Raw genomic sequence first — 22,112 nt, 5'->3', positions numbered from 1 at the left:
CCTCTGATTTGGTCTGTGACCAAGGTTTGTTAGTAAACTGTTTGAAAAGTAATTCTGAGGTGTGAAGACCCCAGAAGTGGCTTGGAGGCTGTGCTCCAAACAGACCTATTGACTGAATTATGGAAGATCTGTTTTCTTTTTGAATCTGAAGATCCCTCTCTCCCCTATTTAGAGTTTCAAGAATATTTCATTTGTTACTTCTGTAAGTCCCCGGTGCTTCTAAAAATGTGATGTAAGAGGTTGATTATGTCAAACTTACTCCAAGCATACTGGTCCTGCCCTTGGACACTGAATTACAGAGTTCAGTGAATTTCTTGTGCTGGTCCATGGGTCTATTGGAAGCCTGTCAGACACGAAGATGAATTTTGCACAGGCATCAAAACATGTAACTAAGATCATGGAAAGTTGAGCAACACTGGATTAGTGAAGCTACTTGTATTCATCTGTCCATTTTCTAAGCATTGGCCTACATCTAGAAAGTGCTAATTCTTCTGGCAGATCCTCACTTCCTATGTTTCTTTTTGTTTGTTTCTATTTCTGTGTTTTTAGATTTGTAGGAACATCAGATAAGGGGTGGTAAATTTGTGCCTTTATGGCCCCCACCAATCCCCCACCCAAACTATTCAGTTCTCACACAAAGCAGAACTAAAATGAGACACCTCCCTGTCCTCCAATAATACATTTTTATAAGCAGAACTTCAATTTGTAAGTGAACACCTCCCCCGCCCCAATTTGGTGACTTATTCAGTGGCCTCACACTTTTTATCCCTCTGAATTTAAAGTATGCAGCCTTCTGTTGTTGTTTCATCCCTCATCAGATCGTTGCTGAGCTACTGTAACTGCTCTACTGTCCACTATCCTTCACTGCTTGCACTGGCCCAGACACTCTCTGTTCTCTGGCCACATGCTCTTGACATGGCAAACATTGCAGCTGCCACATCTTCTGATTAACTAGAAGAATCCTAGCGTGGGAGAAGCTGTGGAGTTTCTATGAAAACACCCTTCCTCTCTGTTCCCATTTTAAGCCCCGTTGTGAGCCTAAACACAACAGTGAGTAAGGCCCATTGAGCACAGTAGTAGGAATTGCTTCTGAGAAAACAGATAAGGTTTTTTGTGTACTAAAGTTTCCAGAACCCAAGGGTTTTCCAGAAGTCACAGCTTTGGTTGGCTATAGTTCCTTTGCCCTAAATTCATCTTACTCATTCTCTGCTTTTTGCTGTACTACCCAGTGCCACCCCCACTAGAGGAAAATATACTTTTTTATGGCCTTCCTTGCATATTCCGTAGCCACCAATTATGTTTCTTCCCTGAGGAAGCTTTAACCACACAGTATTTGGAGAATGATCTTAGCTCTGTGTTAGAAATAGTATCATGTTCAATCTTCAGGATCCCACGGTAGGACTGGGAAAGCCCCGGTCTCAACCACTGGAGAGTCGCTGCCAGTCAGAGTAGACATTCCAGAGCTAAGTGGGCCAGTGGTCTGACTACTGAAGGCAGCTTTTTATGAACTGTTTCTCTAGAAGGATTGTCCATCAGAGTCAAGGAGCATTAAGGCAAGTTGCTCCTGGGCCACCACAGGGCATAGCCACATGACTGTAGCCTTAAGGGATGGATAGCAATCCATGGCTTTTGACTCAGTGGGGCTTATCCACTCCTGCGGTCAAATACCTACTTGCAACTACAGCAGCACAACTTGCACTGCCTGTGTATTGGCTTTACCATACTGGAGAAACCTGTGTCGGCAGCTCCAGTTGTACCTCCACCTCTTCTGAAATAGTTCTGAGCCCATTATTGCGGGATGGCACAGTTTTGTGGCCAGTTGTCTTTTGCAGCCTCAAGTCTTGGCTTTGTCAGCCTGGGGCCTCAATGGGAGGTAAAGCAGGAAGCTTATATCTCTCAGCGGTTTGAGGCCTGACCCTGCAACCTCAGATTTCCAGGCACTAATGAGCAGTTAGTTTTCCAAGGTAATCAGGGATATTAGTTGCCAGAGAGTTAGGTAGAGTGCAGTGAGTTCCAAGAGCCACTTTTGGCCATGTATTCTGAGTTAGCAACAATAGTTCAAGTGATGGGTGGGAAGAGAGGTGACAGAATGTTATCACCATGGCTTTCATTTATGGTGGGTGACATCTACTTGGGCACTTGGTTAACTTTCTTCTCTGAGGTCTCTGTGCTGCTGTACATATTAGTTCTGCACCTGCACAGAGCAGCATTATGAACCTTCTAGAGATAAGATGCTGGAAAAAACCTTGGCATGGAGGTCTGCCCCAGGGCAAGGGTACTTGGCTATGAAGGCGTGACTTTTCTCTTCCTGCTCAGTTTCTTTCTGATTGCCACAAGTGAGGGTAATATACATGTACAGTACTATATTTTTGGAGTATGTGGCACCCAGATAATTAACAGCTGATCGTCACTCCTCAGCTTACTTTCAGGATAGCATTCTTTTCATTCCCATTGTCCTTATGCTTAGCTTTTCTTGGCTTCAAGCTTTGTTCAGATCGCAGCTGTAAGAAGGATAAATGGAAGGGATGAAAATCATACATCTTCCCTTTCACTAATTCATCCTAGTTATCAAAAATTAGTTTACTTCAGCTTCACCTCTCTAAATTTTCCTCTATTTATTTTTGGGGTCATAGCTTTAACTATTTTTTACTCCATTGCCAACAACTTAACTATTATTTATTCATTTAAAGCATTTTAGTCATTTAAAACATGTTTAGCCCACTTTTTAGCTGAAAGGGCTCCAGGGCAGCTCACAAGAATCACTAGTAAGAAAGTCTCTGTCCTCAGACTTACAATCTAAAGACATAACACATAAGGAAAAAAGGGCTGGGATGGGAAGAGCAAAAAAGAAATTTCAAGCACCAACACCTAAATTTACAGTTCAGGTGGTCTGATGGAATGACTACAAGTAGGTGGCAATGAAGGAAGGCCAAAGGCAGCTGATTTTTCAGCAGAGGCCATATGATATTTGGGCTTCCCTTCTTTCCCTCTACTGGTCACTCTTTCATATTATTATGTTAGCTTTTTGGTTCTCTGGATGACAATATTTCAAGTTAGGGAATGCATAATTGTTTTCCATCTCAGTGCAATCTGTATCTGATGAAGGTTCCTTCCTACAAAGGTTTATGTCACATTAAATTTAGTTGTCTTTTATGAGAATGTCTGTATTAACCTTTGCTGGATCTTTTTGCTGCTCATAAACTTTCCACTAAGATTTTAGTTTGCTTCATTTAGTCATCACATTTTTTTATCTCCCAGACTATGGTTTGGAGGATGGGAATGAACCTTGTGCTCCCTTCTCTTCTTCTCACATGCATGTCTTAATGGAATACTTTCTGGTTTGGCTAGTCAGCTTGCTGGTCCAGACACAACAGCAAAATTTTGAGCTTGATTTCCAAACTAGGAGTGCAAACTCTGGCTTGATCAAGCCTGGGAGTATTCCATTGAGCCAAGCGCTAAGGGCAGGAGAGACCTCATGAGTCCAGAGATTGTTCCTGCCCCTCCAAACCAAACAGTGATTGAATACAGTCATTGAGTTGCTTACAAAGAGTGTTCTTTTTATTGCCAGTGGTTGACATAGTGCTTGAGTGTATGGGTCCCCCCCCCTTAGTTTCCACTTTTGCTTCAAAACTGAATCTCCCACCCCTATTAGCTTCCACTCCAAACGAAATTAAATTGTATCAGTTGGTTCAGGCTATAGTGTGCATACCTGTAACATTGCTGAGTAAATTTGATTAGGAATGGGCTGTTGGTTTGTCAGATTATGCTGATACTGCAGCAACTGCCATACATTTTTCTGCTGCTCTGTTTGCAAATAGATACTTGAAGGAAAGTGTGTGTGTGTGTGTGTGTGAGAGAGAGAGAGAGGGGGGGGGTGCGGTGGGAGTGGGGGAGGCACTTTCCATGGTTATATGAATGAGGTATCAAATTATAGCATAGAACACACAGATTTCCAAAAGAAACTACCAGTTTGCTCCCCAAACCTGATACACACAAGAATAGGGAGAAGGGAGATTAATGCATGTTATAGCGATTGAATCCACTCTATCTACTGTTAGATTCTTGGCGTCGTTTTATTAAAGCGAGCCTCCTCCGGCCATCAGTTGTGTTGCTGTTACAAAATATTTCATAAATATATAAATTTCTCAGGTTTTCTTTTTTTAAAAAAAAAACCTTTCATCGCACAAACCAAAGGACAGATTGAGTTGTTGATGTGAAGGGTTGCAGAAAAGAGAAGACGGAGTTAGGCAGTTATTTGCAGAAAGTGAACCTTGCAACATTTTGCTGCTCCTCAACATCTGAATTAATTTAGAGCTTGTTCATATTGCTTCTGTTTTAGTCATATACTATACTATATGCTATATAAATATGTATACTATATTATATATTTATACTACATAATTATATCGAATATGTGCTTAGTAATATGAATTAACTGCCATAAGTACAAATTGCCAGTTTGTGTGACATTGGCACTATAAATTTCTACACTGCCCTTCACCCAAAGATTGCAGAGGCCAACCTTGCATTCAGAGAGGTGTATCATTCCCATTTTAACAATAACTCCTTTGTTTCTGGGTCATGTGACCTCAGGTACTTTAACCAGTAGGAGCCTTTTGTGTTTAAAAGGTCTCAGATTCAGCTTTACCGATGCCAACTTCACTATCTTCCTTGAACAAAAGCTGCTGCAGCTTGCTCTAGTTATTTATATGCTTCTCTCTAGGGAATACCCTCAGCTGCTTTCACTATAATGCTCCCTACTCTAATTTCATAACCTCAGCCTTAAGTTGCTGTACTTGGTTCTCAAAGCTCTGATGTTTGCACCTGGCCAATGTATATCTTATTTGATCTTGGTGCAAACAGCTGTATGGTGCACTTTATACTGAATGCAGTAAACTAGGTTTCTAACCGAAATATCTCCCCCATTTCTGTTGCTAGCTATGTGGCAAGCAGATTTCTAGAAAGACAAGTGTAGAATTTGACACCAAGCATTTTCATGGCAGAAGCCAATCTGTTCAGCTTAAAACACCTGGAGTTGCTTTATCATCATCATCATCATCTTCATTTGTTCTCCAGTACATCCATTCAGGGACAATACAGTGGTACCTCTGGTTGCGAACGGGATCTGTTCCGGAGGCCCGTTTGCAACATGAAAAGAGCGCAATCTGAAGCGCTGTGTCTGTGCAGGTGCACGACGCGATGCACGATTTAGCACTTGTGCGTATGCACGAGTGGCGAAACCCGGAAGTAACCCTTTCTGGTACTTGCAGGTCGCCGCGGGACATAACCTGAAAGAACATAACATGAAGCAAATGCAACATGAGGAATGACTGTACATCACTCTGTTATATGGGAACAGTGAAGTTGTGGTCTTGGACTCATATATTCAGTCTGTTGAGATCTTGTAATCTTATGCCATTAGTTCACTTTTGTTTCGCCTTGTTTTCCATTAGAACATCAGAGTGGGATATGAAGTAAAGGGTTAAATCACCTTCTCTGCCTATAAAATAACATAAGAAGAGCCTGCTGGATCAGGCTAAAGGCCATTCTGTCTAGTCCAGCATCCTGTTCTCGGTGGTTAGTTGGAAACCAGCAAGCAGAACCCCAGGACAGGAGCATTCTCCCCTTGTGTGGCTTCTGGTATTCAGAAGCATTATTTCCTCCAAGTGTGGAGGCATGTGCATCTGAGATGTTTTGTCCATTTTAAAGATGGAGACTGAGAGTGAAACTCTTTCAGCTGATCTAGTATTTGAATCAATATCATGATTTATGCAGAAGTTAGGATTGGAGTTGTCCTTGCAACTCATTTTTGCTGTTCTGAACAACTGTAAGAGGTTGTGTGTGGAAAAAGATGCCTGTGTAACCCTGAAGAATGAAAGCAGGAACTATGTGCTACTATGTGCATAGAAGTGTCAGCTATCGGAGCATTACTAAGCGATCCTGTCTTGTCTCCTCTACTCGCACTTGTGTCTTTGTTGACATACTTACTAACTTCTGGGTTTTATCTACTACTGGTGGCAAACCTGTACCTTCATGGCCCTTGTATTAGGTGTTTCCTGTTGGAAGTGAGACCCGGAGTGCAGGGAAAGTGTGGCCTGATGCTCCTCTTGCCGTTCAGTTTCTCGCTATCACCTGCTTGGATGGGCTTGGAGGCTGCCAAACATGCTGAAGTGGTTAAGTTTCCCACAGGCTCCTCGGGAAGCTGTGGGGGAAGAGTGGCTCCTGCCTGATGTGTTTTCAAAGTGAGCCGAGTCTTTGAAGTTTCGTTTTAGCAGCTGCCAGGTATTTTTGCCTCAGCCCTGTGCAGTGTTTCTGAACCCAGCCTTCATATGCTGCATTCTTTGCTGCACATGCCAATGTTTGCAGATGGGGGAAGGGAGGAAAATAATTAGCCAAGGGGGTAAAAGGCTTTAACCTAGTTCTACTTCGTTTAAAATTCTTTTGGCACAAGCCCTCTCTTGCTCTTCTGCTGCTTCTCATGTGACTCACTCGAAATCTTTTTCTAGGTGTTTACTAATATTTACCGGGAGTTTTTAAAAAAACTTCCCTCGTTCTGCAGTTCAGATTTGTTAGTGCAGTGTTCTGATACTTTTGTCTCTCTAAAACATGAAGAATGTCGCAGATACATTCCTTGAAGGTTTAGAGGATCAATCTTGCTTTAAAGAAGAGAAATAACCTTAGCTGACGAAGAATGGCTTCTTGGAAAGTTAGAGAGGATCTGGCTGCCAGAGATTATTTCTGGGAAAGACTGATGTCTTGGGACAGCCTTTTCCAATCTAGTGTCCTCTAGATATTTTAGGCTGCAACTTGCTTCCCTTCCAGCCATCATGGCCAGTAGTCATGGATTCTAGGAGTTGTAGTTCAAAACATCTGGAGGAGCACCAAGATAAAGAAGGCTGCCTTAGGCCTTGGTGTATTTGGGGGCTATGTGAAACCAACTTACACTCCTGTCTCTTCACTATTGGGCTTTGTAATTTCCATCTCCCTCATGCTTTTCATCTTCACTTTTCTCTATAGAACAAAGTATGTTACTGTGGATCTTCAGTTTTAAGCCAGGACTGTGTAACAAAGACAGTGATGTAAGTTGTCACTGTGGAAATCTGAGGCATGCAGTTACTTCTTTCTGTGAAAATTCTGGTGGTGTGAAAGTACCTGTGCTGTTTAATTGAGTAGTATTACTAACCAGTGACTGGAGAATCCAAGAATTAATTCCTTTCTGTGCTACAGTGTTATTGTGAAGTTTGTGGGCCAATATATCACTAGAAATCTACTTTAGATTTACTCTTTTGTACAATTGGATGAATAAACACCTCTTTCAGCACTCTAGCACTCCAAAAAGAGCTGTTATTGATGCATTGGACTAGCTTTCTCCAACCTAGTGCCCTCTATATGTTGTGGGATTCCAGCTCCCATCAGCCCAGACAGCCTATGGTCAGGCATGATGGAAGTTTTAGTCCAACAATATCTGAAGGGCCCACATAGGATATCCCTGCTCTACTGTGTCCCAACCAGAGGGCCGCTTAGGTTTTGCTTTGCCTACTTAATGTGGTCTCAAATTTAACTCAATCATTTTCTGGCTAAAATTAAAATTGCATATAGTACACATGGCAGCCGTAAGAGTAATTCTTCCATCTGTGGAACAGTTTTTCATGTGTTTTGATTGAGTTTATGTAATATACCAATAGATGAATTGTGCTCATGCTCTCCAGATAATCTGCTTTCCCTGTGCTTTGCATTTGTTGGAATACTTTGAATTTGGAATTGTGGCATGCATTATCTACAGAGGCACCTCTTCCTCTTCCCAAAATAATGGAATAGCAGCAGTTCTCTCATTCATGCTAATCTCATCACATGTATTCTTTATCATTAAAATGTTCCAGCAGGCTGGGCCCATGTGCAGGTGCATGTGCAGGCATCCAGAAGCCAGGACTGCTTCCTGTTCAGTGCACCTAACCATTTGGCTTTGGCTAATTGAAAGAGAGGCTGCTGTGTGCTCTCTGATTCAGCTAATCCAAATCACACAAAGGGGATAAGCATTGCTGCCATTACTACCTCTTCTCCTCTGACCTGATGTGTTGTGATGGGATGGAGGCACTGAACCTCTTAACCAGATGACCCCTCACTTTCCTTTTGACTTAGTTCTCATATGTTTTCCCATTTGTTTTCAATGCTTGATTTTCTATGAAAGGAAAAGAGGGAGGAGAGGGGGGAAATGAGACACTCAGCTGCCAAATATTTCCCAGCTCATAGAGGCCAGTGTTACAGTACTCTTGGCACAGGTCCACAGATGCTACTTTGGGCTAAGTGAAAGCCCACTCTGCCAAAAGCTAGATATTTAATAACTGGCAAATTCTAGTTGTTCTGAACATGATAGTGTGGGTAATGTCAATTGAATCCAGAAATAGTTTAATCTGAATGTCTTTAGATTTTACTTATACAGCCCTTCCAGTGTTTCACCTCTTCTACTGTTTCAGTCCATCTTTGCCAGCTAATGTTTTGGCAGACCTACATCATGCGTGGCCACATTCCTCCTCTAGACCACCACGCTTGGCTTTGGTCAATTGCTTCAGGCTAAATTTCCAAAAGTGTAGCCTGCGCTGTGAGGATGTCCTGCCTGAACTCTGGCAGCATTCTGATAACCTGTCAGGTGGCACTCTCCCCTTGGATCGTGAGGCAGGGCCAAGCTTCTGTCAGCAACTTCTCTAAGAGGAAGGGTGCCCTGAACCAGCCATGCCTGTTGGCAATAGCTCATCTTGGTTCTGCACACCATGAGCTTGGTTGGGTTCATCTTTTTCTTACAGTGATTTCCTCTCTTTTTTCTCCCTTTACTCATGTAACCACAATCCACAGAAGAAAGACCTTCAGGTTTAGGAGGGAAAGAAACTTGTAGGTCACTGCCACTCCATCTTTCGCCCTTCCCCAAACATGGGGACTGGAGCCGTGGTATTTCTTTGCACAGGCAATACCAGTCAAAGCACTGACTCTTCATGGTTGTGATTCAACACCTGGAAATTCAAGCCATTGTAGCAGTGCCTCATTCCAACAAATGCTCCAGAGTATACTTAATAGAGGGATATTCTTTTCTTTCTTTCTTCTTCTTCTAAATAAAATGAAATAAGCCATCCTGGACCTGAAGTGAGTGAACTAGTCACTCGGCTAGCAGTGCTTCTGGATGGAAATGCTGAAATCCTTTTTGGCTTCTATAAACAGGAATTTGTAGCATTCATTTATTTGTACAAGGCATATTTCCACATTCCTTTCAGAGATTGGAATAACTTTTGCCATTTTTACTGCATTGTATTATGTTTTTGCCTAACTTTGGCTCCATGGCTGTTTCCCAAGGTCCTGGTGCACACTTTAGGATGCAGGGCACATGTCTATAGATGCAGGGCATCTATATCCAGTTGGCTAAAGGAAAAGAGCTTGACCAACACCCAGGCCGTACTTTCATGCCTTAGACCCTTGACTGTGTTGTGAACTGGACAAAGAACTCACTGATTCCCAGGCAATGCCTGGAGCACTTGGGGCTTATCCTGGACATTGCACAGTACAGAATGTTCCTTGCTGATAAACAAAAGCACAAGATTTTTTAGTTGTCAATGACAAGACAGCAAAGCATTACTATTATGACCTTGGCTCAAATATTAGACATGACGGTCATGTCTCTCCTCCAGATCTCTGCAAGAGCTTCTTTTACCACTCCCAGTGTACATAAGAACATATAAGAATATAAATATGAGATAGCTTCCCTCACACATCTGAAGGGTGATGATCACAGACCATATCTACCTAACACTGGACTTGTGGTTGAACTCACATAAGCAGTCATGTAGAATGAGTCAGAATTAGAGAGCCCATAGTAGCAATGGTCCAACGGGAAGCCCACCTAAGAGAGCATGTGGCTCAACAGACTTGATCTCAGTTGGAGTTCTGCCCAAACATAAAATGGTTAGAGCTGCTTGGTGGCCCTACAAGCATTCAGGAAGAAGGGGTGTGTGGTTCTGTTAGTGCTTTCTGTCAATCTGGTGGGTTCTACTAGATGGCTGACTGGTTCAGTAAGACATCAATCCAGGAGTTGGAATGATGTGCTCTCAAGTTCAAGATCTTCGGATATTTGGTATGCCAGTTAGTCTGACTGTTTCTGGACCTTTTTGCCTTCACAGAGATTCCGTACTCAATTTATAGAGACCATTCATGTCCAGTACTAAATTGTCCAGAAGCTCCTGGAGGCAGGACTTTCTAAAGCCGGAATTCACCGGAACCAAGTTCCTGCATGGTGCTTGGGGCTGCACAGTGGAGGTGATGCTCCCCCTCTTTTTCTAGAAAAAAAGCCCTGTCTGGAGGGTATTGAACAGGATGGCATATCCTATCGCAGCCCATAAGCACAGTTAAATAACTTCCTTCCTTCCAAAGGAGAAACCACACATCAGTCCCCAGACTAGCATAATGAGTCTGTAGGTCATTATTATTTTGTCTTCTTAAGATCCTAACCTGATCTAGCTTTCTCTTCACATTATTTTTTTGTTTCACCTCTTCCTCTCCTTCCCTCTCTCCTCTGGCACATCCTAGGAAGGCAAGGAAGACTTTTCCCATGAAGATAGAGAAACACTCTTTTCCTATTGTTTTTGGGTCTGGTCACCACAGTTGGTGGCATGTGAAGAACCAGGCCCTTAGTAATGCTACTGCAGTGTGGCAAATGTACCGTTTGGCAAAACACAGTCATGGAGGCCACAAGCTGCACCACCAATGCTATAGAGGCCAGGCCATTGGAAGTCATTGCTATCTCACCTGACACATAGGGCAGTATCACTATGGGGAATTTGGACTTCTTATCATAGGCAAACAGGCCCATTCAATAAATGAACTGATGATAGCAAACAGGAGAAAGTGGAAGCAAGCTCTTTGGTGAGGAAGGCTACTAAGACTCCCTTCATAATGGGCTAATCTTGTCAAGGCATGAGCCCTTTAAAAATGGGTGATTTGATTTTTCTTTTTAAATTGCCTTATCTGTGGCATTCTTGGCAGATTCTTGCTTTGATGCCATTCAGTTTGATGCCAGAAGCCTAGTGGTTAACAGGTTGTCCAGAAGGAACAACTGGCTGAGGAATTATGACGTTGACCTGGGTGGGGTGTCAGACATGTCATTCTCAGGGCCAAATCCCCTAATTTTGAGAACCACTGGAGGCGGTTTTGGTTGAGACCAAATATAAAAGAGAGCTGTTCCAACAGCAAAGGAAGATACTAAGAAGCTTAGGTTGTAGTATTCTTTTCACATCTCAGATACCGTGTTTAGATTTCCCCTCAACAACTTTAAAAAAGCTTTTTGAAATACTCTAACTACAAGCTTGCAGCCTAGATGGAACCATGGCTTTTAAATCTTTTTAAATTCTATTTTAGCTATATTGATAATTGTCCTGAAAACATAAATTTGTGCTGAAAGTCAGGGTTCTGAATTACATATATTCAAAGGATTTAGAATGCCCCTCTGCTTCTGTTGCTTACTCTTCATAGGAAAAAGTTCCTCTTTTTCTGCTTTCCAGCTGCATTGTAGCGTTTTGCCATTTGTAGATAGTAGGAGTGTAGTATCTGGACAGCTCACAGCTCTGGTGAGAATATTTGGGCATTCATTCTAGGCCACTAAGGAAAGCTACAAATAATTTGTGGGCATATAGCTATGTGCGTATAAGAACAATGCAGCCTTATATGTTTGTTTTCAGCACTTTCACAGATGCAGGATAGTGATTCACATGAGATGCAGGCCAGAGTCTCTGGCCATGCTGGATGTTGCTTTTGCTTGCATATCCAAGAGTAACTTTGACTCTTAAGTTACAACACAGAGTCATAAGTAGACAAGACTTAAGCGGGGCTCTGTGAAAACTTCTACAAGGGCCTTGGGGGTAATGGAGTGAAGTTTAGGTGCAACGAAGTTTAGATGAAAAATAAGGGTGAATGAATTGGATAACAGGATATATTGCCTGCAGCAGGAGTGACTTTGGGAGTAGACTAGGTCTTCTATAGCAAGTTGGGACTGAAAAGAGCCAGTCAGGACATGCAGTAGGGATTTGGCTATCAATCTAGGTCACTAGACTTAAAGGGAGAAAATACTGCTGTGTTAAACCTGAGGCATCAGAATCTGGCTAGGTTCAAAATAGAGTAGAATAACAAATGTTCACTGTTAGCACCACAAAAGCCCAATGCCCCCACCCCCAAGCTGCTAGGTATCTTGACTCCTCCAGCCCCTAGGCTTTTTTTGCCAGACAAGCCTGAAAGGGATTGGCATGTGCCTATATGTACACACCAGCAGTGTTGTAAAGCCTCAATTTGCATTCCATGACTTGGGGTTTAGAGGATAATCAAGGTCACTAGTATAGAGCAAGTTGATGATCCAAGCCTCAGAGGTTAATGGCTAGGTATAACAGTGCTGCTGCTTCTCTTTGACGATCACTCGTAGCCAAGTAAGATTGTCTTCCATGAACATGGTCTTAACAGTGAGTCTGTAAGTGACTGTGGAAACCACTTCTGGATCCACACGTCCTTCCACAGTGGGGACATAGGTTTCCGGGTGGGAGTTGATCATTATGAGGGTTTGCCAAATATGCACGTTTCTCTCTTTCATCCTGAGTTCAAGCGTCTTGACACCTTTGGTAAATGCTGTTCTCCAATTGGAGCGCTCACAGGCCATTGTTTCCCAATTGTTGTTTATCCTACATTTTTAAAGATTTGCCTTGAGAGCATCTTTAAACGTCTTTTGTTGACCACCAGCATTACACTTTCCATATTTAAGTTCAGAATAGAGTAGTTGCTTTGGAAGACGATAATCAGGCATCCGAACAACATAACCAGTCCAACAAACTTTATGTTGAATCTTTGCTTCGACACTGGTGATCTTTGCTTCTTTTAGTACACTGGCATTATTTCACCTGTCTTCCCAAGTGATATGTAGAATTTTTCAGAGATACCATTGATGGAATCTTTCGAGGAGTTGGAGATGGCATTTATAAGTGGTCCATGTTTCACAAGCATACAGTAAGGTTGGTAGTACAATAGCTTTGCAAACAAGCATTTTGATGTCCTGGTCCTCAAACACTGCACTTCAATTGGGAGAAAGCTGCACATAGCCTTAATGTAGTAATAGTTCTAAATGTATGTTTCTGTGGATGAAAACAAAAGATTCTGTCACAAAAGACACTATCTAAAGAACATACCAGTGAGGAAGCATGTAGAGCTGACAGACTAAGCATGGAGGAGCTTCATGGCTTTTTTTTTTTTTTTAGTTAAACCAAGTTCCAGGAGCCATTGAGACATGTGATGTGCTTTTTAGGGGCTTCATATTCCAGGCCCTGTCAATCTACCACCTGTTCTCCACAAAACAAGTGTGCCTGGCCTAGAAGAGTGCAGTACTGCAGCCAGGCCCACAAACTCAAACTTCAAAGCAAACAGGCAGGCTTCTATTGGCATGTATCACATTGCAATTCACAGCTGAGCTCCCTCTGTTGATGGCAGGGTTGTAACAATGCTTTTGTCCTTTGAAAAGGTGTCTGCTTATTTGAAGACCTTACTTTTTGGTCAGCTATTATACTAGTGTGATGAACAAGACAAAACCAACTTCAAGCATCATGAGCCAGTTCCATGTGTAGCCTTGCCTTTACCAAGCTTCCTCGGCCGCCTCCTGTGCATTTTTCTGTCTCCTAATACACAGGAAATCCTCATGTATTTACCGTATTTTTTGCTCTATAGGACGCACCGGACGATAAGACGCAACTAGTCAGGGGTGTGGGGGGTGTGGAGGAAACAAGAAGAAAAAAATTCTGAACCCCAGAAGCCAGAACAGCAAGAGGGATCTGGCTTCTGGGATAGCCTCTTGCTGTTCTGGCTTCGGGGACAGCCTTTGAAGCCTCCGCAGGCACCCCGCTGCCCTGTGGAGGCTTTGTGCAGCCATCCCCAAGCTAGAACAGCGAGACAGAGCGCTGTGCAGCGCTCCGTCTTGCTGTTCTGGCTTTGGGCTTAGCCGTGCAGCCTGCATTTGCTCCATAAGATGCACACACATTTTCCCTTACTTTTTAGAAGGGAAAAAGCGTGTCTTATAGAGCGAAAAATACGGTAATTGGTCTGGTCAGTCTCATTTGGGTATGTGAGAGCACTTCGTATAAAATCACATAAACATGATGGAATTAGGCATCTAGGAATTTCGGAGTAACTGGGTTTTTGTGTGTGCAATCTGGATTCTTGTATACCTGTTTTGGGGGCTAAAAATGGACTGTTTGTTGGTGCCCTTCTTCTTGGTGCCAGAGTCTACATATCCATTTCTAATCTCTATAAGATTCCTAGGTTCTGGGCAAATTATTACAGTAATACTGCATGTTGCTCTGTAATCATATCTACTCTGTCAGCACCATGATTCCCTTTCAGTCTTGTAACTTCTGTATCACTTTCTAAAATCCTATTTGTTCCTTTTGTGCTTGGAGAAAGTGGATATATCACTTTCCCAGAACATGGCTAGTATTGTACAATAAGTGCTCTTCCACGGTTATTCACGCATGCGAGTCTTTTGTCAACAATACAAGAATTTCATACCACCATTCTTTCAGTATATTAAAATAAGAACCTTCTTGAACAAACTGGAGCAAAATTAGGAAATTAGGGAACAGAAAAAAGAATGTGAGAATGTGAGAAATTGATCAATAAGCAGCAAGTTAAATGGTTTTCCCAGTATATTAGATGTTGACATAAACATAACACAGTAATACATAGGTATATTTTATAATGGGACCAAAATTTGCATGTGGAGATTCTGGAGGAAGTATAGAGTTCTTTTTAATTCAGTGTACTGTAGGCTCAAATTTTACAGTAGCCACAAATTAGAGAGAATTCTATCAAAATTGTATTTCTGGGGCATTGGTCACAGGGATGGCTGAGTCAAATTCCAGTATGTTGTTGTTTAATTATAAAAGCCAGAATTCCCAAACTGTGGTATACCAGTGGTCCATGAACTTCATTCAGGTAACTTACACACTGGCACAAGTAGACGTGTCTCACTGGTTTCCCACCCCTTTTCCAGTTTGTTTTTACTCCTGTGATAATCCCAAAGGATGCCATCCTCCCTTTTCTCAGAGAAAATAGGAATGTTTTACTTATGGTAAATGTCTGTTATTGAGGGGTAGGAAGGAGAGCAAACATTGATTGGCTGAGTTTGCCTCATCTTTCCAGAGACAGGCACACAAGGCCTTCTAGGTTGTAATTTTTATTTCTTATTGAGAATTCTTTGTAGGGACCCAGTTGACACTGTATATATATATATATTTTCTGGTTATTGATATTATTACAGTATCCTAGAGTTCCTGTGCTTGGTGTGGGGGAAGAGGAGGACTCCTGAGAAAGAGTATTATGAGTTATACATATCCCACATATCTCAAATGACAACTTGCATTATCAAGCCTACCCTTTCCATCAGGTGGAAGAGGAGAGCAGCAAATACAGTGGTACCTCGGGTTAAGTACTTAATTCGTTCCGGAGGTCCGTTCTTAAGCTGAAACTGTTCTTAACCTGAAGCACCACTTTAGCTAATGGATCCTCTTGCTGCTGCCGCACCGCTGGAACACAATTTCTGTTCTCATCCTGAAGCAAAGTTCTTAACCCAAGGTACTATTTCTGGGTTAGCGGAGTCTGTAACCTGAAGCGTATGTAACCTGAAGCGTATGTACCACTGTACAAGCTTTGGCTATTCATTGTGTGAGGGTGTAGTCCACAATAAACAAATGGTTGAAATTTGGTACATTTTAGCACCACTAAAATAGCATGTATCATTTGGTGAAGGTGCTTCCCCCGCCCCCTCTTGTAGGAGGACTGTTCACTGGCAAAAACTCATATAGCTCCTTGAACAACAAGAGAGGTCTTAAGCCTGCTCTCTCTCTTTGTATGCAGGCTGATTAAAACGTAAAACTTTTAAAATGGATCCTTTCTCACTGCAGGACCCTGGAGACTGACAACTTTGCCTGGGAAGGAGATACAGAGAACTGCATACGCAGTAAATTGATAGGAGGCCAACCAGGGCTTCCCAGGGCCCCGCCAAGTGCCGGCAGCTATCAGCTTCATTTTGCCCTGCAGCAGCTCCAACAGCAGAAGCTTCAGTCTCGGCAGCTTTTGGACCAGAGCCGAGCCCGGCACCAGGTAACTTAAGATGAGTGAGTCCGTCTTGGAAGATGTATCATTGTTAGATTCCAAACCCATTCCGAATAGATCAGTGTTCAAAATAAAGCTAAATGCTGTAAATAAAGCACCCATACCCAATTTTGTTCAATTGCACAAATTATGCAGGTTTATGTAAATGCATTTTGATTTGCATAGCTACTTCCCTGTTTCTTCCAACCCCTACAAATTGTAAATGGCAACGGAGAGCTTTAAAGAGGAATGGGCCTGTGCAGAAAGCCACACCATCTGATCACAAGCATTTACAGGAAATGCCGCCTACAAACCTTTAGTCTTTTCTTCATCATCAGAAGCCAAAATTTTAAAGAATCACAATCCAGGTTTTTTTTGTGTTTGTGTTATAGCCCCACAGACTTCTCTCAGACTTGAACTAATAATTTTAAGTGGATAAGGCACAGAATGGAAGCAAATTAATAATCTCTCCCCATATTTGCTTATTCTGAAACAACATTCACTCAACTGCACATCTTACATGCTATTACTTAGCCTTGCTTTTATAAGCATATTTTCTAATCCCCTCTCCCATAAACCCATAAGCATTAGGTACACAAATAAGCTGAAGAATAACTTAATGGCACAGTTTCACAACGGATTCTGGAAAGCAAACATATAGAAAAGATCCCTTGTAGTTCAGCAGTCCCCGCTTGGTTGTTAGGACCCACTGTGTACTGTCCCTCCATTTGTACTCCCCTCTGTACTAGCAGAGCAGAAATAGTCGGCACATTTTTAATCTTTTATCCAAAGGGCTCCACGTGGGCAGTGCTCAGCTCAGGGTAGCCCTGTGAGCAAAGCTGTGTCTGTAGGGGGGTTGAAGGGGGCCGTGCTGCCTGGCTGATCCTTCTTCTAATTGCTGACATTGAGATGATGTTGTTCTTGGCTTGGGGCAAAGCCATTACTCAGGAGTTTCTGTTAAAGTGATTCTTTGTTAAACCTCTGCTTGCATCCCCCGCACTCCTCCTCCTTCCCTCCAAGCACAGCCGTTCAGAGTTGTAGTTACAGAGATCTTTGCCATGCCGCAGGCTCAGGCAACACTGAAGTTTCCATTATTGAAGAAAGGGGGTTGTTCAGCGGCAGAGGCTCTCACAGCACACACTGTAGGTTAATTTAGTTAAACATAAGATCAGTTTAATTTAAATGCTGAAAAGCAACAAAATATAAATGATCTGGCTTTGCCCTTAGTAACCAGCGGGGTTTGCCATAAATCTACATGCTGACATCAGGCTGCAGCAAAAATCCACATAGCCACTGCCACCATAACCTATTAATTCGTTATATGTACCATTCAGGTTTCACAAATCATTAAGTAATAGTTTAAAACATGAATTAAAGAATATAAAGAAGGACGTTATAATACATGTGTAATAGGTTTCGATGTACAAGACCAGAATTCATTCCCTCTTTGCCCATGGCCTTGTATAGCCCTGGGCGAGTAGCTTTTTCTTTAACCTCAGTTCTTTAAATTCTAAAATTGAAAACTTAATTATTGATGTCCCAGGATGGTTGTGAGAGTAAAACACATCATTTATATAGAAATTGGCAGATAAATGCTCCGTAAGTTATTAATAATGTTCAAGTATTAATTTCCTCTCACAAAATAATAGTGTGCTTGGATTTTAGGTGGGTCACATTTGATAAATTCATCTTTTTCTTTGTTTTTAGGCAGGTTCCCTTTCAGTTTTGTAGAGATCCCAATTATTTTCACTACTTCATATTCCTTTGTAACAATAGGGCTGCCATGTTGGCCACTGAAGTGTAGAGATTGTTCAAAGTTGCATTTCCTTGCTTTTGAATTATCTAAATCACAGATGGGAGACCTCAGGCCAGGGGATCAAATGCTTCCCTGCAGCACTCCCTGTTTGGCCCTTGGGACTCTCTCCAGAGCATATTTCCTCCCCAGTCACACCCCACTTCCCATGCTATACCGCTTATCAGCCCTGTTGGACTGGAACGTGCCCCTTTGGTTGATAAAAATTATCCATCCTTGATTTAAATTGTTCAAACTGTGAGTCCTACATAAGCTCATTTCTCAAACTGTGTTTTTGATAATGTTGTTTGTATCATGAAAGATTTTTAGGTGAAGCATCCTGCTAAAAGAAAAAAGACTATGCACCAAAGCACACACTTTCCTGGCTCAGTTTCTGCTTTTGAATATAAAGCGCAACAGCCATTCAATGACTACATGGAATTCTCTCTTTATTTCCCTTCTGATCACGCTCGATGTGCTTTTTCTTACTGCTATCCTCATTCTTAACTTTCTTCTCATTCTTTAGTTTGTTCCTAGGGTGGTTTACGTTTGCCATTTTCAGGGTCCTTTAGCCTTTGGTCCACAGTGCCATAACTTATTTTGGAAAGAACTTCAGTCATACACATAGAAAAATCATGCCAGGAATGTATTTAATGTATTTTTAGTGTAACAGCTGAGAAGAAGGAATGGGGGTTGGCTTTTCTGGCTCATAGCTTGGGAACTCCTGGTTCAATCCTTTCTTCAGTGTGTGTCCCTCCCTCCCCTTTCCCCCTTCTTTCTTTTTTCCATTCCCTCTTTATTTCTTCTCATAAATCAGTGACCCTCAAAGAGAAGTTTTTCCCCATTTTGAGTTCTGTATAATGCCTAGGATATAAATCTCAAATGGAAGCAGTATCCATGCAAACTGACATGGAGAGTGTAAGTGAGAATTGTTGATTTGCATTCTTCAGACAGGGCTATTGGAAAACAGCGGGTTATCTGGCAATGGGAGAGTCTGGGTTATATTGTAAAAGCTTGCTTTTGTTGCTGAGTTCTGCAAGAGCCCTTTGCAGAGGAAAGTTCCTCTGTGTTCTGCAGCCAACAGAATTGCTTCTGGTTCTTAGAGCACTTAGGATATTTCTGCATCAGAATGGCTCCTGTTGCAGGGGAACAGCAGTAACTCAGTTTCAGAGCACGTGCTTTTCACTCCAAGTCAGTGTAGATGGTACTGAACTAGATGGAGCAACGTCCACCTTGAGAGACTATTAGGAAAAATGCAATTAAGAAGTGACATGATAGAAGTCTGTAAAATTGTGCATGGCGTTGAGAAAGCGAATAGACTTTCATAATGCTAGAACTCACTGACATCCAATGAAGCTGAATGCTTGAAGATTCAGGACAGATTAAAAAAAATACTTCTTCGTGCAGTGTGTCGTTAAACGATAGAACTTGCTCCCACAGGAGGCAGTGATGGCCACCAGTCTGAATGACTTTAAAAGAGGATTGGACAAACTCATGGAGAAGAGGGCTGTGCTCTGCCTCTGCAGTTGGAGGCAGTAATACTTCTGGACACCACAGGAGGAAAGAGTGCTCTTGTGTTCAAAGCCTGCTTGTGGGTTTCCCACAAACATCTGGTTTTGAGAACAGGATGCTGGACTAGAGGGGCCATTGGTCTGATCTAGCAGGCTCTTCTTACATAGCTGCTATTGCATCTGTGGCTGTGTTGTTTCAATCAATGCCAGAGTTCTGGTGGCATTCAGGGGAAGAGTGAGGTAGTCCTACTAAATGAAAAGAAAAGTGGAAGTACAGTGGTACCTCGGGTTACAGATGCTTCAGGTTACAGACTCTGCTAACCCAGAAATAGTACATCAGGTTAAGAACTTTGCTTCAGGATGAGAAATCGTGCAGCGGTAGCAGGGGGCCCCATTAACTAAAGTGGTGCTTCAGGTTAAGAACAGTTTCAGGTTAAGAATAGACCTCCGGAACGAATTAAGTTCTTAACCTGAGATACCACTGTATGAGTCCTCCTACTGGACTAGGCATGCAGGGTCTTCAAGGCATTTCTCCCGCTCTCTATACTAACTGGCAGAGCAAAAGCGAATTCCTCAACCCACTCTAAAAAACCCCGATTAGATCCTTCTGAAGACACCACTCGTAAGGACAAAACTGAAGAATCGCAGGAAGAACAGCAGAATTCCACTGCAGAATTAAAGAGTACAAGAACTCTAAACATTATGTGCAGTATGTAGGATGCTGGCAAAAGCTGTGACTAGCACACCCTAATCCAGAGAGCAGCCACACAGGAAGGAGAGGTGGGTTCAATGTGCTCCAACCCCACCTTCAAACAGAAATTCTGTTTTTTGCTGAATAGGTCTGGAGCCTATTCCTAAGGCAGATAGAAGAGACCAGTACCCCCTGAGCCAAGCGGGCTTCCTCTATAAGGTCCTCCTATGGCAAAACCCTCTTGGAGGACTTTCCTGTCAAATGTTGCATCAACTGAGAAAAATTGTCTCTATTTTCTAGTGTTTTACAAAAGTGTGCAGTGAAGCCCAAGTAGTCACCTTGCAGATATACAAAACAGGGGAACCCCTCTTGCAGGCAGTCAGAGTGGCGGCCCTCAACAAATAATGCACAGTTGTTTCCCAGGAGTGCGGTGGAGCAGGGGGCTTACCCCAAGCATCATGCAAGGGAACAGGAAGCCATGAGCTCAAATGGAGCACTGGCCAGGGCAAATAGTACCCCGTTGAGATTCCAAGTGGGGAATCTATGAATGACCTTGGGAGACGAGCCAGCCACAGTTCTATTGGTTCACCTTCATGTGGCAGCGGGGCTGCAGAGGAGGTGGTAGATCCAGGCTCTGAGGAGCGTGCAGCAGCTGCTGCTGGCACGGTGGTGGTGGTGGTGGAGGCGGGCAGTGCTTTCCTCCGAGGCTGGATCTGCTGCCCCTGTAGATTCTGCCACCCAAGGTAGTTGCCTCATGCCACCTCATGGGTGGGCTCACGGTTCAAAAGTAAACTTGTAGATCTATTACATTTTTATCTCACCCTTCCCCCAAAGTGTTCAGGGTAGCAAATGTGGTCCACATCCTCCTTCTTAGAAGAGAGAATAGGAAAAACAGTCTAAAGTAAACTTAGAGCAGCCCAGTATGGTTGGGGCAACCCAGTCTGATGAGCAGGGTACAAAAGAATATTATTATTATTATTATTACTATTATTATTATCATCATCATCATCATCATCATCATCATCATCACCATCATCATTTCCAAAGTATGGTACTTAGACAACCAGTGGTCTGTGACATTCATTTAGTGCAGGATATTACAATCGCTAAACAACAGACAGAAAAATCATTAAGACCTGCAGCAATTTTCAATTGGTCCAAGGCCATGTGTGTAGAGTTTGTGGACAGCTGGCTTAGATTTTTTTTTCTTTTCTAGAATTCTCAAGCAGTTATAATGACTAATGCAAAAGGATTACAGATTTGACTGATTTCTGTCGGGAGCACTGGGAAAGCAGAAGGGTTGGGAGAAGGGCAAAGATTCAAAAGAGAGGACAGTGAAAGGCAGGTTACATTAAGATTTGATAGTGGTAGAAAGAATTTTTAACTCCACTCCATTGGTTGGAAGCAGGGAAGATTAATTCAAACGGCAGTATTTTCTATAGCCTGATGTACATAGAACTTACCACTCCAAGCTCAGATATGGTAATTTATAAACAATTGGCATTTACAAATTAATTCTTGGGAAGATTCCATTTGGCTGTCAGTTTCTATAGTCTCTGCCATTATGTGTGTGTGGGTAGTTAGGCCTAGAATATTTTCCAATATATTTCACATGAGAAATAACATAAATCAAAACAATACCAGTCCAACCCTATAACAACTTAATGCTTGTTAGAAAAGTTCACATTAAATGTGATACAATCCATGCTGCAGAATATCTGGCTCCCTCTGGATTGTTTTATTCAACAGCTAGTTGATTGTTTTCTTCAATTTTCTGGGCTGGCAAACTACTGTTTGCTGACCACGAAATACTAATTGTGTCAGCAGAAAATCTGGTGTGTCCCTCCCCCCTCCAATGAAATTGTTCAAGAGGAGCAGTAAGCAAACTAAATGCATCACTTTAGCCTTAGAGCAGGACTCTGATTTGTCAGTTTAAAAAATGGTTGTGTTTGTACTGCAT

The 22,112-nt window shown here is 42.4% G+C and overlaps 1 protein-coding gene across 4 annotated transcripts in view; it reads left to right on the top strand.

Moving 5' to 3' along the window:
- The window catches only part of TTLL5 (tubulin tyrosine ligase like 5), a 113,417-nt gene that overhangs the window by 76,162 nt on the left and 15,143 nt on the right, over positions 1-22,112 (top strand). For all 4 annotated transcript variants that reach the window (XM_081858648.1, XM_081858650.1, XM_081858649.1 and 1 more), the window contains exon 32: positions 15,969-16,167. In XM_081858648.1, the coding sequence (XP_081714774.1) occupies positions 15,969-16,167 (199 nt within the window). The remainder of the gene's footprint in view (positions 1-15,968; positions 16,168-22,112) is intronic.

This window comes from Podarcis erhardii (genome assembly GCF_964252035.2).
Source record: "Podarcis erhardii genome assembly, chromosome: 1".
In the NCBI taxonomy this organism is placed as follows: domain Eukaryota; kingdom Metazoa; phylum Chordata; class Lepidosauria; order Squamata; family Lacertidae; genus Podarcis; species Podarcis erhardii.
Note: the sequence above shows the minus strand (reverse complement) of the source record. Positions and strands in the feature narration are given on the sequence as shown.